The sequence below is a fragment of the Tachyglossus aculeatus genome, chromosome 2 (assembly GCF_015852505.1).
Source record: "Tachyglossus aculeatus isolate mTacAcu1 chromosome 2, mTacAcu1.pri, whole genome shotgun sequence".
In the NCBI taxonomy this organism is placed as follows: Eukaryota; Metazoa; Chordata; class Mammalia; order Monotremata; family Tachyglossidae; genus Tachyglossus; species Tachyglossus aculeatus.
This window is the reverse complement of record NC_052067.1, coordinates 39026140-39042945: the sequence shown is the minus strand read 5'-3', so window position 1 is coordinate 39042945 and position 16806 is coordinate 39026140. Positions and strand designations below refer to the sequence as shown.

Genomic DNA, 16806 nt, shown 5'->3' with positions numbered 1-16806 from the left:
CTTGTACACTTTTACCTTTCCTTGCTGATGTCCTACTACTACTACTACTATTATTAATAATAATAATAATAATAATAATGGCATTTGTTAAGCACTTACTATGTGCAAAGCACTGTTCTAAGCGCTGGGGGGATACAAGGTGATCAGGTTGTCCCACGTGGGGCTCACAGTCTTAATCCCCATTTTACAGATGAGGGAACTGAGGCACAGAGAAGTTAAATGACTTGCCCAAAGTCACACAGCTGACAATTGGCGGAGTCGGGATATGAACCCAAGACCTCTGACCCCAAAGCTCATGCTCTTTCCACTGAGCAACGCTGCTTCTCTGTGTGTACAATAAAAGGTGCACTTTTGCACCTTAAAGAAAAAGATAGTAGCAATACATGTGTGGAGGGGGAGAGGGACATGGATGGGAAGGGCCGAAAAGAACTGATAAAACAAACACCAGCACACCTTACTGCTTAAATACGTGGCAGGTGAGTACATTTAAAGAGAGACTGCATATGTCCAATGAACAAATGCAGGCAAGCACACACCCCAAAGAGCTGGCCGCAACCTAACAGAGGAACAGGAAGAGATTTTCTTTTCTCTATGAAAATAGCAACACAATACACAATGTGGTTTGAACAGCCCCCAGTTCTGTTCCATGGAATTCCGATCCAACTGAAGGAATGACCACAGGATTACTCAAGGGCAGAAAGTAACTCCTAGGATAGCACCAAGCTGCTGTCTTAAGAACAGGAAGCACCGTGATCTAGGGGGAAAAGCACAGGCCTAGGAGATAGGGGACCTACATTCTAATCCTGGCTCCACTACTTGTCTGCTGTGTGACCTTGGGGAAGTCATGTAACTTCCCTATGCCAGTTTCCTCATCTGTAAAATGGGAATTTAATAGCTGTTCTCCTCCTACTGACACTGGGAGCCCCATGTGGGTCAGGGATGGATCTTGTATCTCTCCCAGTGATTAACAGAGTTCTTGGCACATCTACCTGCTTAACAGATATTAAAAATGACTAATTATTAATTAGCAAGCCACCCCAGCATTGTCCTTTCCAGGATAGATAGGATAGAAGTTCCACCCTTTCCTACTTTGTTCTGCCTTTAGACATTCCTACCTAAACCATAACAGGATGGTAGGGGATTTCCTGAAAGATAGCCTGCAGAAATCAAATACTGTAAAAGGATTACCACAGACTAAAACACAAGCTGACAACTTCATTAGTAAATCTACCTGCTTCAGGTAGCTGAGCCCAGTCCTCGGCAGAAGTCTTTCCCTTCTCCTACTGCTAGCTGCAAACTGTTGAAACTGACCAACCCTCCTCGCTTCACCAGTAATTTTGCATTTTCTTCAAGACATGTGGAACCCAAGTTACCTTGAGCCCAGTTGCAACCATCTTTGAGAGGCCACAGGTGAAATTCAAAGTCCCTAGAGTCCAATACTGAATAGGAGAATTCCACAACAACGCTCTTCTTGACAGCCAGGAAAAAGCAAGTATGATATTACTACATGTAACATCACTAGCTTCTGATGCTAATAGTTACCCCATCCCCAAAACAGTTAGTGGGTTTACTGTCAGAAGGAGGAGGTTGGGTGCAGAAAGGAAGAATTGCCACTATTAATCTCATTTAGTTTATAAAATGCTACCAGCATCATAAGGTCTGCTGAGAGCTCACCTCCTCCAGGAGGCCTTCCCAGACTGAGCCCCTTCCTTCCTCTCCCCCTCTCCCCCCCTCCATCCCCCCATCTTACCTCCTTCCCTTCCCCACAGCACCTGTATATATGTATATATGTTTGTACATATTTATTACTCTATTTATTTATTTATTTATTTTATTTGTACATATCTATTCTATTTATTTTATTTTGTTAGTATGTTTGGTTTTTTTCTCTGTCTCCCCCTTTTAGACTGTGAGCCCACTGTTGGGTAGGGACTTTCTCTATATGTTGCCAATTTGTACTTCCCAAGTGCTTAGTACAGTGCTCTGCACATAGTAAGCGCTCAATAAATACGATTGATGATGATGATGATAAGGTCAAAAATACCCAATAGTTTACTGGCCTGTATTCTTGAAAATGCTTACTCTGAGCATTTTTTAAAATTTAGCAACTACATCTCTTTTCCCTTCATTTGGAGTCCAAGAATAGAATGGTTATGTAGATACTCTAATTTCAGAATTAAGCAAGTGAGTTCAGTTTCTACCATTCTGCCCGCTTCACATTGCACTCAGTCAATCTCTACAAAATCAGCTAAAGACTGGGGGATTAAAGTACCCCAAATCCCTTCTCTAAAAATGTTCTTTTCCCCTTATACCTATAAGTACCATGGGGGCCTGGGACCTGTCCTATATATTGAAGCCTGTGATACCTGACATCAGAAAAAGCCATTCTAAATGCTGATTCTGTGTTATTCACATTCACATCATCAGAGAAGAGGTTGACAGTCTGAGATTAAATAAGGAAATGGGAAAAATGATCCAGATTCTTGATTCTCTTTATTTTCCCCTAAGGATGGTCTACTGGCCACCCTTGAGGATACCAGTCACAGAGTGAAGCTTAGCTTTCTCCCTTTGTTACACCTACCCACTATGGCTTCTCCTCCCCGCTTCAGGCTACTGAATGAATACAGGTTGTGAAGCCTATAGTTGCTACAGCCTCTATCAAAGCCTAGAACCAGTTCGTACTCGCTGTAAGTCTACAACCAAGAAAAAAAAATCAGTTGCCCTGGTAATTATTTTCAACCTCTAGGAATTGTTTTCTTTATACTCCCTGACATGCTCAACTCCAGAACCTAGACAGCAGCACAGTGTGAATGGCCAGTATACTCTATCAACCCACTTAGCCTGTTCATTCCAATGTACTCTCCCAAGTACTTAGTACAGTGTTTTGCACAAAGCACTCAATAAATACAACTGGATGAATGAATGAATGAATGTTTAACTGGACAAAAGACCCTTTTCCCAAGGAAATCGGGCCCTTCCTTAATATAACTAATGATGCTGAAGGCTTTCACTCTCTAGAGCTGGCCAGTGTTGTCATAAATAAAAGCTAGAGCTGTTCAGTTTCTACTGTCTTATAGGAAAATGACCCTCTGAGGGAGCTGAAATTGGCAATTAAGCATTTTCCCACCTAAAGATGGGTATAGTGATGGGAACAATAAGCAGCTGAACTGAAACTGTATTTTTTTCCATCGAGACCCCAAATGAATGCAAAATACTGACACATCCCAATTTTTTTTTCAAAAAAGAGAGATAACTGCCACATGTATTACTGAAATCTTAAGTGGCTATGTATTCCATAGCTCTGGTGACCCAAGACATTACCTCTCCATTCAAATAAAGTGTCACTCCATCCCCAAGGCCCTTATGGAGAGTTTCTCACAGTTAATATAATCACCTTTGAATACAAAGGGCAGATTATATATACTTATAATATATATATATACACCTATACATTTGTATTTATATAAATATATATGTGCATGTATGCACAGAGAGAGAGAGAAAGAGACAGAGAGAGGGAGAGAGAGGACAGAGGAAAAGGAGAGGAGATGATGGAGGGGGAGGAGTGAAAAGGGAGGGAAAGGATAGGCCTCTAGTTTCACTTTTAAAAGCAGGGAAGGGATATATTGCAAAAATATCAATTCCCCCTGTCCCCAAGCCTCAATAAAAAGCCCCCTAAAAGAATCTTTGATGATGAGGAATCGATGGGAGTATCCTTACTTTTTTTTGGACTGAATCAATCTGTGATGGTGAGGAGAGACATTCCAGTTCCTACAGAACCCTAATTCCCAAACCTGGTTATTCCTTCTTCTTGGAGTGCTTTGCTAGCATGCTTCTAGGCTAGGAGCAAAGCTCTGAGTTCCTCCTAATGCTTCTCAGCCCTGTCATGCCTGGTGTCTGCTAGAGCCGAAAACACGCTTGGCTTCCGATAACCTGACATGACAAGAACCCGAGTGAGTTAAACGGAGTACAGTGGCACCCGGTAACAGTCCTTACACAGCAGGGTGGGGCTCGCTCAATTCTTAATAACAAAAGGTCTCTCTCTCTCTGGACAAACTAGTCCTCCCTGTTCTTTGACCGATCCATCCCCTCCGCACCACCACGCCATCCCACCCTTCAATGCAGGACACCTACGGGGAGAGGGAAGAGCAAGGTTAGGGAAGAAGGAGAACTGCTGATGGGAGAAGAAGAATTAGAGAAGCATATGGCCTTGTAGATAGAGCACGGATTCTAATCCCAACTCTGCCACTTGTCTGCTGAATGACCTTGGGCAAGTCACTTCACTTCTCTGTGTCTCAGTTACCTCATCTGTAAAATGGGGCTTAATACTGTGAGCCCCACATGGGGCAAAGACTGTGTCCAACTTGATTGGCTTGTATCTTCCCCAGTGTTTCATAGAGTGTCTGGCACATAGTAAGCACTCAACAAATGCCATTAAAAAATAAGGAATATGCCTAAACAGGGAGAAGACATCTTGACAAGTCTTAAGGAAACTAAGAGGGTGGGAGGAGAGAGGAAAGGGGGAAGGAAGACATTTAGTGAAGAGAAAGAATAGGGAGAAAGTAGCAAAAATACAATTACTGCAATACAGATTTGGTATTAATTCGACAGCTCTGCTATAGCTCCTTTTTCCAAATAACTTAATGCTTAGACAGACAGGGTGGGCAGGGCATTATCCGCATTTCATAGAGATAGGAAACAGGGGCAGAAAGGTTCAGTGACTCAGCCAAATCCAGAGAAAGTCAGAATCCAAACTAATTGCAGACCTCTCATCTTTCAGGTCCAGCACTGGAACTTTAGCATAACTACTTTATGCAAGTTTGCCCCTGCTTAATTTCAGATGAAATCCCAAGCACTGTACACATAAGAATGTCAAGGACATTTGATTTTTTCCTGTTTTGAGGATCAGAAAGCTGGGAGATAGGCAAGAGAGCCAAATAACCTTGAACTGCATACCACTGAGGACCTGTTAGGGTAAGTGTGAGCCCACTGTTGGGTAGGGACCGTCTCTATATGTTGCCAACTTGTACTTCCCAAGCGCTTAGTACAGTGCTCAGCACACAGTAAGTGCTCAATAAATATGATTAAATGAAGGAATGAATAAGTGAATTTAGACAAACGTTTTATTCTAAACCAGGCAGGTGTGATTTTTTTGGAGTATTTCCCATGCCACAAGTATAAATGTCTGAAAAACATTTTGGGATCCAGAAAGATTTTATTTAAAAGTTTCGTCCACAGTAGAAATCCTGCAACTTAGAGTGAAACTAGTCTTTGCTGTAGCATGCAGTAATCTTCCAGCCTAGGACTTCTGTTTGGAAAAGATTTCTGCCACTTGTCTAAAGCCAGCATACAATCAGGGCTCAGTAAGTACAATTGATTGATATAGTCAAATCTGAACTATCATAATTTTCCAATACAGAAATCGCCTTTAAGCTCCTTACATAAAACTCTTTCTGCCTCCCAACTAAACCCCTGTCTTGGCCATGATTTAAGACCTAGGCGGGTGGTGGTGGAACTGTTCCTTTCCTCTCCCAAGACCGGCTTAAGCCCTTCCCAGCCCAGGAGAAATCCAGGCTCCAAAAGCAGGTTCTTCTGTATGGTGAAGCATTCAGGACCTGAGGTTTTCACCTCAGATCACAACCTTTCACAGCCACTCTCCTCTCTTGCACTAGCGTTTTTCCCTTTCCCTCCTATCAAATCGGCACTGCTTAAAATAGGCATCGAGATTTAAAAATTTACTGAAAACATAAAACACAACATTTGGTCAGGATGCCCCTGATTGTTTGATTGGATGGATGGGGTAGCCAGAAAGAGAACAGGTTCACATTTATAAAATGACCCACCAGACGCCCTTCTATTAAGTTTAGAAAATCTAGTTCACGTAGTCCATGATCCCCTTACCCCGATACAGTGAAAATCATACAAACCTAATTCTTACTTTTTAAAAGCCATGAAAAAATTCCTGAGTGTTAAAACAGGAAACTAGGTCTCCATTTGTTCTTTGGTGGAGAAAAACACAACTTGGAAAAGAATAGATGAAATCAAGAGACACAAGCAGGTGCTGTGCTAAAAACTCATCTACTCATACGCTAAACCCCCAACAGCCAGCAAAGACCCTGGAGGTTCACCCAATTTGGCGAAATGGCCAAGCCTGTTTGTCCTTTAGCCCGAGAAAAGAGAGGATAGAATTTACCCTCTTCCAAGAAGTCCAGGCTTTCATGGTAAACACTGCAAGTTTTCGGCTGTTCATTCTCATAGTCAAACTCGAAGCACTCCTCTTCATTTTCATTTTCTTTTAATGACATCGCTGAAGTCACTCCAAAGCCAGGACATTATCTTATACTCTACGGAGTGGGGTGAGCCCCGGATACTTCTTTGGCCATGACCCGGGGACTCTTCCCACAGCCTGGATATCATCACCGGTAGCTAGCATGCCTCAACTAAACCCTTGGATGCTTATTTGTGTATAGAGCCATTAACACCACAACTCAGCAAAGGAGGGGACAGGGCGAGGAAGAGGAGGGAGGGCGGAAGGGGTGGCTGGAAGGGATGAGGAAAAAGAAGGAAATAATCACCTCATCCAAGATTTCGTATAAAAGAATGGCTCCCCACTGGCTGTGCTGGTTGTCAGGTGCACATTTTAAACCAAAAAAAGCTTCGTTCATTTTAAAGTTTTCCACATCTGTTTTACTGTCACACACCCTCTCTCCCCTGTGAGCCACCTAGAAATGGTAGCTTCCTCCAAGTTTCATAGCAACTGCAAGCGGAAATGCAGACCGATACTTAAATTACTACACACCTGTTTGAAGGCGGAGAGCCAGCTGGCGGGTTTCCTCGGTAAATTATTGCCTAATCTACAGAAACCACCGATTTCCAAGGAAGTCCGCCCACCTTTATTTTGGAATTTTAAGGAAATCTGATTTGGGGAACAAAGAGGACAAAGGGTGCAAAGAGCCTTCTGACCTGAAATTTAAAATGGAGCAACTGAAGAAACTCCAACTCTATCTTAGCTGAACTTGATTCCCATCATTTTCCTGCAACTGTATGTTGCAACTGCCTCATTCGTCCATTTGTTTTCTACACTACCCCTGGGACGACCATGACCTCGAATCTTTGCTCCTCTCTCCGACTATTTCAATAGACGGCCCTGGGATTAAAACACCAAAATCATGTGAGTTTTATCTAGTGCCAGAGAAAAATGAATGCCATGGCCAAGAGGATCTTTGTCAAACAAAATGCAAATGAACTTCCACTCCCCACCAAACACCCTCTACTTCAAATTCCATTTAGTTTAATTGAACTACCCTTTCTAAACTTCCATTCCAACAACATTTCCCCTGGACAGCAAGAGCTTTCATTAAACAGATGGAAAGCCTCTTGAACTTCAAGGAAAATCCACAGCTGATACTGTATATTGTGACTTCTTTATAAGTCATTCTTTTTAGTGAGTCATAGCGGATCACTCTGTCCCTAACGGCATCACCCTAGGGGACCCATTTTCCCAACTTTTAAGGAGGGATATCAGGGTCATCAACAGCTTGAATTCTGCTAGAATCCCTGCTAGTCACCAAGATGGAAGAATCTTACAAAAGGCAAAACACATGTGACCACAAAAGAAACTAGAAATGATGAAGGTTTTCAGTACTACAAAAATCCACAATGGCTTCAAATGATTCTTTCAACTAGAAAAATCAGGCTGTAACACAACTTGTCTGCTAAATGTTTAATGCTACAAGCATTTGAGTTGATTTTTTTTTTTTTTTGGTAACTGAATATAAGGGTCATCGTGGAACAACTCAAGACCAAAGCATTCTAAAAAGTTTCCGGAGGAAAATAAAACAGCCAGGACCCTAATGACTGTTCTTTGTAGGAGATAACAGCAAAGGGCAAAACAGCGCAAGTTTAAGTAACCATGCTTTATTCCTGAACATAACACCACTGATAGAAAGATCCTATCCATATGTGCAAGGGTGGATAGAAAGACGGACACGTGACCAGCACATCCTGTCACTCTGCACTTAATAAACCCTTGCTACATCATCGGGTTGTTCAGTATTTCTGTTTTGGAGCCTGCCTCTATGTATCCTGATCTTCTCAAAACCTTTTCTCAAGGAGAACAAGCTCTCTCCTGATTACTGTATGCTGGGCTGCTCTATCCCCTGCAGTGGTCTCCCAGCAGTCTGCTGCATAACCACACTATTTAAGACTGAACTTCACTGTACTTACACTGTTTATTTTCATTCATTCAATTGTATTTATTGCGTGCTTACTGTGTGCAGAGCACTGTACTGTGTTTATTTTGCCCTCTGGCCTTGCATGTGCCTCAGTTCGTTCACATGAGTTGGTGAGTTGAGAAATTCCTGGGTCTACATAGGAATTTCTGCCCAATCAGGAACCTGCTCTAGCTTCTCTGAGTGAAAGGAGTTGGAGAAACAGACTCAAGGAGGAACATTTAGCCAGGGAAAGGGAGAGAAATTTGGGTGTGCGGAGCTAGCTGTTTCAATTTTTTTTTTAATGGCATTTATTAAGAGCTTACTATGTGCAAAGCACTGTTCTAAGCGCTGAGCACTGCTCTAGGTTCTTCAGCCTTCCTTACTCCATTCAGTAAGGAGGGCATGCAGAGCAGCATGGTGTAGCAGAATAGCATGGCGCAGTGGATAGAGCATAAGCCTGGGAGTGAGAAGGTCCTGGGTGTTAATCCCGGCTGTGCCACATGTCTGCAGTGTGACCTTGGACAAGTCACTTAACTTCTCTGTGCCTCAGTTCCCTCATCTGTAAAATGCGGATTGAGAATGTGAGCCCCATGTGGGACAGGGACTGTGTCCAACCTCATTTGCTTGTATCCACCCCAGCACTTAGTATAATGCTTGGCAGATAGTAAGCGCTTAACAAATACCGCAATTACTATTATTATTATGCCTCCCACCCCAATGACAGTTGTCTTGGACCACACTTTAATTCCTCATGCCTGTTCCACAGCACAAATCCCTGCTTCCTCCTGCGTTCCCTAGCTCACCCTCCCACCAATCACTTCCAAATCAAGTGCGAGTCCTCTCCCTCTTCCTTGGATGCGGGCATTTGTTGTCCATGTATAATAAAGGCAATGATTGCATACCTTTGGATCAATAGAATGGGTGCAAATTTTAGTCCCTGAACTGACTCACGCTAAGATTCACCCATGGCAATAAAATGCTCTCCCTCTTTCCTGTAATTATTTTATTGCCGGTTAGGATCACTAAGTAAAAGCCTTGGTAAAAACCTAGAAACAAACTAGGTCTTCTACTAATCACGTGGAAAGAATGACATGGTATGCTAGGCTATAAAAAAATATCGACAACAGCTGACCCACAAACATACAGACCATTCAGTGTGTACTGTCTCTGAGTTTGACGAAGCAAGGCTAGGGAATAACAACAATAATCCAATAGAACAATAGTTTGTGCAGATACTGGCTTCTTCTCACATGGAGTTCTAGAAAAAGTGTTAGACACACAAGGAGAAATACAATATCCTTTCTCCAGAAATCCCAATAGGAGCAGATTCAGTATAAAATGTGCCATTCTTTTTTTAATGGTATTTGTTATGCACTCTATATGTTGCCAACTTGTACTTCCCAAGTGCTTAGTACACTGTACTGTGTACAGTGCTCTGCACACAGTAAGCGCTCAATAAATATGATTGAATGAACTTACTAGCATGGCCTAGTGGAAAGAGTATGGGTCAGAAGGACCTGGATTCTAATCCCAGCTCTGCCACTTGTCTGTTGTGTGACCCTGGGAAAGTCACTTAACTTCTCCGGGTCTCAGTCCCCTCATCCATGCCAGAACAATGCCTGGCACAAAATAAGCATTTAAGCAATACCACAATTGTGCCAGGCACTGTACTAAGCACAGGGGTAGATGCAAGCTAATCAGGTCAGACATAGTACTGACATTTGAGGTGTAAAACTACTGCATTCCAAAGCCACTTACCTACCTCTGTTTATTACACAAAGAGTGACAGCAGGTTGTTTCTGTATCATCAGATGTCCCCCTTCAAAAGTCATGTGAAGGACAGGCTTGCTTAGCTGGATTAGAAATCAACTACTGTTAGCTGTAATGATGATAATAGAGCCTTCAATCAATAGTGATGGCCTCAGTCTTATAATAATAGTAATAATACTAAGAGGAAGGGTATTTATGAAGCGTCTGCTTTGGACCAAACACTGTACTTACTAAGTGCTGGGGAAGAAACAGGATAATCAAGGTGGACGCGGCACCTGTCCTACAAGGGGCTCATGGTCTAAGGGGGAGGGAGAGCAGGTATTGACTAAAAGTTCTGAGGACCAAGAGGTTGGTCGGCCTAGTGAACAGAGCACTGGGAGTCAGAAGGACCTGGGTTCTAATCCCGGCTCTGACACTTGTCTGCTGTGTGACCTTAGGCAAATTCACTTCACTTCCCTGTGCCTCAGTGACCTCATCAGTAAAATTGGGATTAAGATTGTGAGTCCCATGTGGCACAGGGACTGTGCCCAACCTGATTAACTTGTATCTACCCCAGCACTTGTAAGCACTTACAAATGCTATTATTATTATTATTTTACTAATGACAGTGCTTTGTACAATCACTCATCCTCTATCACCCAGGCCTCTCCCATTCAAAGGGTATTTTTTTTCTACTTGGAAGACTCATTTATGGCTGAAGTGACCCCCCCACCCCCGCCCTTGAATAGTTCCAGTGCTGCCCCACAGCATCATAACTTGTACTTCCCAAGCGCTAAGTACAGTGCTCTGCACACGGTAAGCGCTCAATAAATACGATTGAATGAATGAATGAATAACCCAGCGGGCAGTTGCCTTGGTAGATATTTTGGTCTCTGCCACCCACATCAGCCAGATAGTTTTCATGATTCCTGCTGGCCTTGCCACCTTGTAGAATTCTCTTGGTGGTTCTTTATTTTAATGTCTACCTCACCCTGTAGACTGTAAAGTCCTTGGGATCAGGGGGATCGTATCTACCAACTCTAATACATGCATATTTTAAATTGCATTTATTAAGTGCTTACTATGTGCCAGACACAGGAAGCACTGGAGTAGATACAAGATAATCAGCTTGAACACAGTCCCTGTTCCACACAGGGCTCACAGTCTTAATCCCCATTTCACAGATGAGGCAAATGAGGCATAGAGAAGCTAAAACACTTGCCCATTGTGAGCTCATTGTCTCTAGACTGTGAGCTCATTGGGGGCAGGAATGTGTCTGCTGTTATATTGTCTCCCAGGCCCATTTTATTTCTACTAGTGGCTTTTTATTACATTGTGCTTTCCCAAGAGCTTAATACAGTGCTTTGCACATAGTAAGTGTTCAATAAATACCACTGGAAGCCTCCATTGATGGCCTTGCCTCAGCAGACATTTCCTTAGTTGCAGAGCTGGGACTAGACCCTAGTTTGCTGGGTTTTTTTAAATGGCATTTGTTAAGCACTTACTATGTGCCAGGCCCTGTACTAACTGCTGGGGTACATACAGGATAATCTGGTTAGACGTAGTTCCTGTTCCACATAGAGCTCACAGTCTTAATCCCCATTTTACAGATTAGGTAACTAAGGCACAGAAAAGTGAAGTGACTTGCCCAAGGTCACACAGCAGACAAGTAGAGGAGCCAGGATAAGAATCTGGGTTTTCTGTCTCTTGGTTCCTAAACAGCAGGGTTTTGCTGTAATAATGGCTCTGCGAAAAAAGTATCTATTATTTTATTTGTTTATGGCCAAATACAGGTGGACAGGTCCCAAAGGGAACTGTGCAGAATAGATGTCAGCAAAACATTCTGGGTTTTTCAAAATCTGTAACCTTCAAGGAGCTTTTGCTTTCTATTTGGAGGATTTAACAAAACCTAATCAGAGGACCCGGGAAGAAGAGCGGAGAGGAAATTAATCTTTATAATCTGCATCCTGAGAGTCTAAAAAGAATACAAAGCACACCATTTCCTTCAAGGACAAAAATCAGAAAATTCCAAAACTAGCCAAAGTGTCTTTTTTTACGACCATCACCAGTGCCCAAAATCAAACTCCAAAAGGGATGTGTGGCACCTGCTGGGACCATGCACTGACATCACAACACACACATAGCCTAAAATCAAGCTCTGCTAGAAATGTGCAGGGGCTTAATCATAGCTGTTGCTGGCAGGTAGCTGCCTCTTTTCTGCATAATCCCTTAGCAGGCTGTGTGTATCTTCCTTTTAAATTAATCACCTTTTCAAAAGCTTAAGAGAGTCTCTCTTGCTAAAGAATTAGGGAAAAGCACTGTGAAAGGAAGCCTTCCCTTATCAACTGCCCCCTTATCTGTTGGCATATTTCCCTGGGCACCGGGGCTGCTTTGAGACTGTTTATACAGATTGTTTTTTCAATTTTCCCTCTCAAAAAACAAAACCAAACCAGCCCCCATTCCTAAAATTACAAAAACTATTAACACAGCCTCAACCTAATAAGGTTCTGTTTCAAAGACAGAATGGGGACCCGATTTGCTTGTCATTGAGATTTTAAAAACTACAAATCTCTTGCCATCTCCAAGTATTTCTGCTTTTCCCAAAGAATACCCCAAGTTAGACTGTAAACTCCTCGCTACTTTATTGTAATAATAATAATAATTATGGTATTTGTTAAGCGCTTACTATGTGCCAAGCACTGTTCTAAGTGCTGGGGGAGATACAAGTTTATCAGGTTGTCCCAAGTGGGGTTCACAGTCTTAATCCCCATTTTACAAGATGAGGTAACTGAAGCAAAGAGAAGTGAAGTGACTTGCTCAAGGTCAAACAACAGACATGTGGGAGAGCCAGAATTAGAACCCATGACCTTCTGACTCTCAGGCCCGGGCTCTTTCCACTAAGCCACGCTGCTTCTCAAATTGTACTCACCCAAGTGTTTAGTACAGTGCTCTGCATACAGCAAGAGCTCAGTAAATACCACTGATTAACTGATTGCTTGCTCTTCTGCAAGGGAGTATTCGTCACTATTTATTTTGCAATCCACATAAATCAATATTTTAACACACCTCAAGTAATTTCTTTTCGTGGGAAATAACCAGGTACTAACAGCCCCAATACTCTTCTGGAAATATATTATGATTTGCCTTGTGAGAGCAATGTTTCAAATTCTGGAAGCGACGTGGCTTAGTGGATAGAGCACAGGCCTAAGGGTCAGAGGAACCTGAGTTCTAATCCACTAATCCAATCAAACTAATCTAATCCCAGTTCTTCCACTTGTCTACTGTATGCAAATCACTTAATTTATCTGTGCCTCAGTTACCTCACCTGTGAAATGGGGATTGAGACTGTGAGCCCCATGTGGGACATGGACTATGTCCAACTTGATTTGCTTTGTATCTCCCTGAGCACTTAGTACAGTGCCTGACACTCAGTAAACCCTTGACAAATACCATTAAAAAAATTCAGTAAAAAGTTCCACTCATCTATGATTCAAAAAGCAGGCAGAGAAGAATAGCATCCACTAGCTACTCCTACTTATTAAGGACACTATTAATATCTTCCACCAAAATTCTCTAGTAAATCAACTTACTTCAGGGTTAGAATTATGAAATATTATAATCATTAAATGGATTTGCACACTTTTCTGAACTAAAGTCACGGTGAATTTGGAGCTCCGTTCTGATCTAAGAAGCAGTAGGGCCTAGTGGACACAGCACAAGCCTGGGTGTCAGAAGGCTCCCCAACTGTCTGCTATATAACCTTGGGCAAGTCACTTCACTAGGCCTCGGTTACCTCATCTGTAAAATGGGGATTAAGACTGTGATCCCCACGTGGGACACGGACTGTGTAACCTGATTGCCTTTTATCTACCCCAGCAATTAGTACAGATCCTGCTTAACATAGTAAATGCTTAACAAATGTTTTAAAAAACCCAACAAACTTGTCACAGTGGCCGCCTTCGTCCGCATCCGGTGACCAAGGAAGAAGTTAAAGTGACAGCTTGCCACTAATTTGTGGTATTTAACCACGGCAAGCCCACACTAAGTTCTAATCTGCATTTCCCTGTCCCTAAGGGACCGGCAAACTATTTTACAATTTTATAGGAGGATTTTCATTTCCCAGCAAAGGAAGATTAAAGGATCAACCGAGAAACTCACAGAAGTACAATGCGTGGCTTCCTAATTGAGTGCATCGCTTTTAAGCCCTTCTTTATCGGCTGCGTTCGGTGCAACAGAAAGATGCAGAGGTGGCCACTTCAGAGGGGCGGTGGCCCTGGCAGCTCCCTGAGCTGGATTTGCAGACTCATTCACCACAGGTCTCTGACAAGAAGTGCCAGTTGCTAATCAGGACCCCCAAATCCCCAAAATGGTGGCTCTCTGCCCTCAACTCTCTCTAAGATGCCAGCTGTCTTCTGGCCCCCACACTCACAAAGCAGCAGAGTCAGCTCCTCTGAAGAGATGAATCCTTGACGTTTGTTCTCTCAGAGAACAGTAGCGCATCCGAAACCCAAGTCCCTTTGCCACGGTTTCAGAATTTCTCATTACGTGCTTTGTGATCTAAAAATATCTCCCAGCTCCAAAAGCACCTCTCCCCTTCCCGACATAACAACTGGCAGCGAGCGCTCGATTCCGGCCAGATTCCCTCTTTGAAAAATCATCTGGTTACTTTTCCCCGGTGGCAGGGCCAGGGCCGAAGTGGAAAAAGCCGACAGGGGAGTTCTATGTCGACTCCATAGGAAGCCTCCTCTTTCGCAGCAGGGCTGGATGACTGAGACAAGTGGTTTCCTCAGCCATGGGGCAAGGGGTGGGGACAACTGAGTTCTAGAAATATTTGGGTAAAGGTGGCAAGAAAACCTTGCCACACACCCTTCTGCTCCAGTTCTAAGCCCACAGACCTCTCCACCACCTCCATTTAACCGCCCATTGACTATTATAATTTCTCCTTCCCGGGATGGGATTGATTTGTCCTATTACTCACTTGCCCTAATCACCACCAATTAATTCAGTCACACGCAGTTCACAGAGGGGAAAAGGAAGGGGCCTGATAAATGAACCTCCCCAAAACATTAGATGTTTAGTAGGGTAGGAGTTTCTCAACAACTCTCTATGTCTTTTAACCACACCCTGGACTTCCCCCAAATTTCCATAAACTTCCTACTTGGTTGGTTGCCCCAAAGGAAGAGCAAAAAGCAGACTGGCTCCAAAAGATTGGAACTCAAGGGAAACTTTCCAGACTCCAGCAACACATATCAAATTCAGTGATTAGACTGCTTAATAGATATACCTTCCTCTCTCCACTCTCCAACACCGTCACCTCCAAAGATTTTATAAGCCCTCAAACCCTCAAACCTATGCACAGAACAGTTAAGGGGGAATAGTCTACTGGCCTAATCTGTGCAGCACTGGTCACTCTGATTGGAATTACAGAAGAAATTTAAGTGTGTCATACCTCCAGTACCAGAAACCCTCCTGGGTCTTTTTCCTTTCAGAGATATTTGTGGCTGAATTCAGTCGAGAAAAAGAGATAATGATTGTTCTCATTCTCCAGCTTGCTAACCAGGTCAGCTCAGACCATTGCATCATTCAGGCTAAGAAAATGTCTCAGCACTTGAGACATCTGAAAATGGCAAGTCATACGATATCGTTGGAAGTACAATCACGACCCCTAAATCCTGCATCTGTGCAGGGGAAAGCACTTTCCTTAAACATCTGGAGGTGATCCAGGCACTTTAAAATAACAAAAAATTTCCATGTTGAGATTTGGGAATCCTGCTGCTGAGGAGCAGTGTGGCCTAGTGGAGAAAGCATGGGCGTGGGAATCAGAAAGACCTGGGTTCTAACCACTTAACTTATCTATGGCTCAGTTTCCTTAATGTGAAATGGGGATATCTGTTCTTCCTCCTACTTTTTTTTTAAATGGCATTTGTTAAGCGCTTACTATGTGCAAAGCACTATTCTAAGTGCTGGGGGGGATACAAGGTGATCAGGTTGTCCCACGGTGGGGCTCACACTCTTCATCTCCATTTTACAGATGAGGTAACTGAGGCTCCAAAAAGTTAAGTGACTTGCCCAAGGTCACACAGCAGACATGTGATGGAGCTGGGATTTACTTGTGCTATAAGCCCCATGGGGGACAGGGACCGTGCCTGATCTAATTAATTTGTAACTGCCCCAGCACTTAAAACAGCATTTGACTATGTGCTTAAAGTAAGTGCTTAAAAAACACCATAAAAAACCCAAGAGTCATTACCAGAAAATAAATCAATGAAGATTCCAGGTAATGTATGGCAATGCATCATTTTGCTGTTTAGCATTCTGGTATTAAAGCTAACCTGCAAAAGAAACTTCTTAAATCACTTTGAGCTGCTTCCCAAATCTATTACAAAATGTTTCCACTGAGATCTCTTTTCCTAAGCTCTCTTCCTTCAGCCTGGGGTCATGGAAGTCCTGTCATTCTCTGGAATACACCTCACCCACATTCTTTAGCCTGAAAATCCTGAAGGAGATGTCCGCGTGATGTTACTGTTCCAAATGACAGCATGCCAACCGGTAAGTACCTGGCCCAGGTTCAGATTGTGAGAGAGAGGCCATTTGAACAACCCGCCAAGTGAGTGATATAGCTTCTGGTATGTGTGTGTATGTGTGTATTTGTGTTTTATGTGTGTGTTTCCCCCTGCTACCCACACCACCAGTTGCCTTCAGAATGAACCCATTCTAGGCAGGGAGAAAAAGCAAATTTTTCTAGGCTTAGAGTTGATGCTCAGGAACGAGATGGAGGCAGCCGTTTAACATAATGCACTACATGCTGTCAACTCGTCAGTAGCACATAGTGCAGGTTTTAGTT

The 16806-nt window shown here is 43.0% G+C and overlaps 1 protein-coding gene across 8 annotated transcripts in view; it reads right to left on the bottom strand.

Moving 5' to 3' along the window:
- The window catches only part of TRAK1 (trafficking kinesin protein 1), a 129397-nt gene that overhangs the window by 64419 nt on the left and 48172 nt on the right, over nt 1-16806 (bottom strand). The window contains exon 1 of one of the 8 annotated variants that reach the window (XM_038759250.1): nt 6194-6422. The exons of the other annotated variants lie outside the window; for them this stretch is intronic. Coding sequence (XP_038615178.1) covers nt 6194-6305 — 112 coding nt within the window. The 5' untranslated portion in view covers nt 6306-6422. Of the gene's footprint in view, nt 1-6193; nt 6423-16806 lie in introns of those variants that run through there. 8 annotated transcript variants of the gene reach the window in all.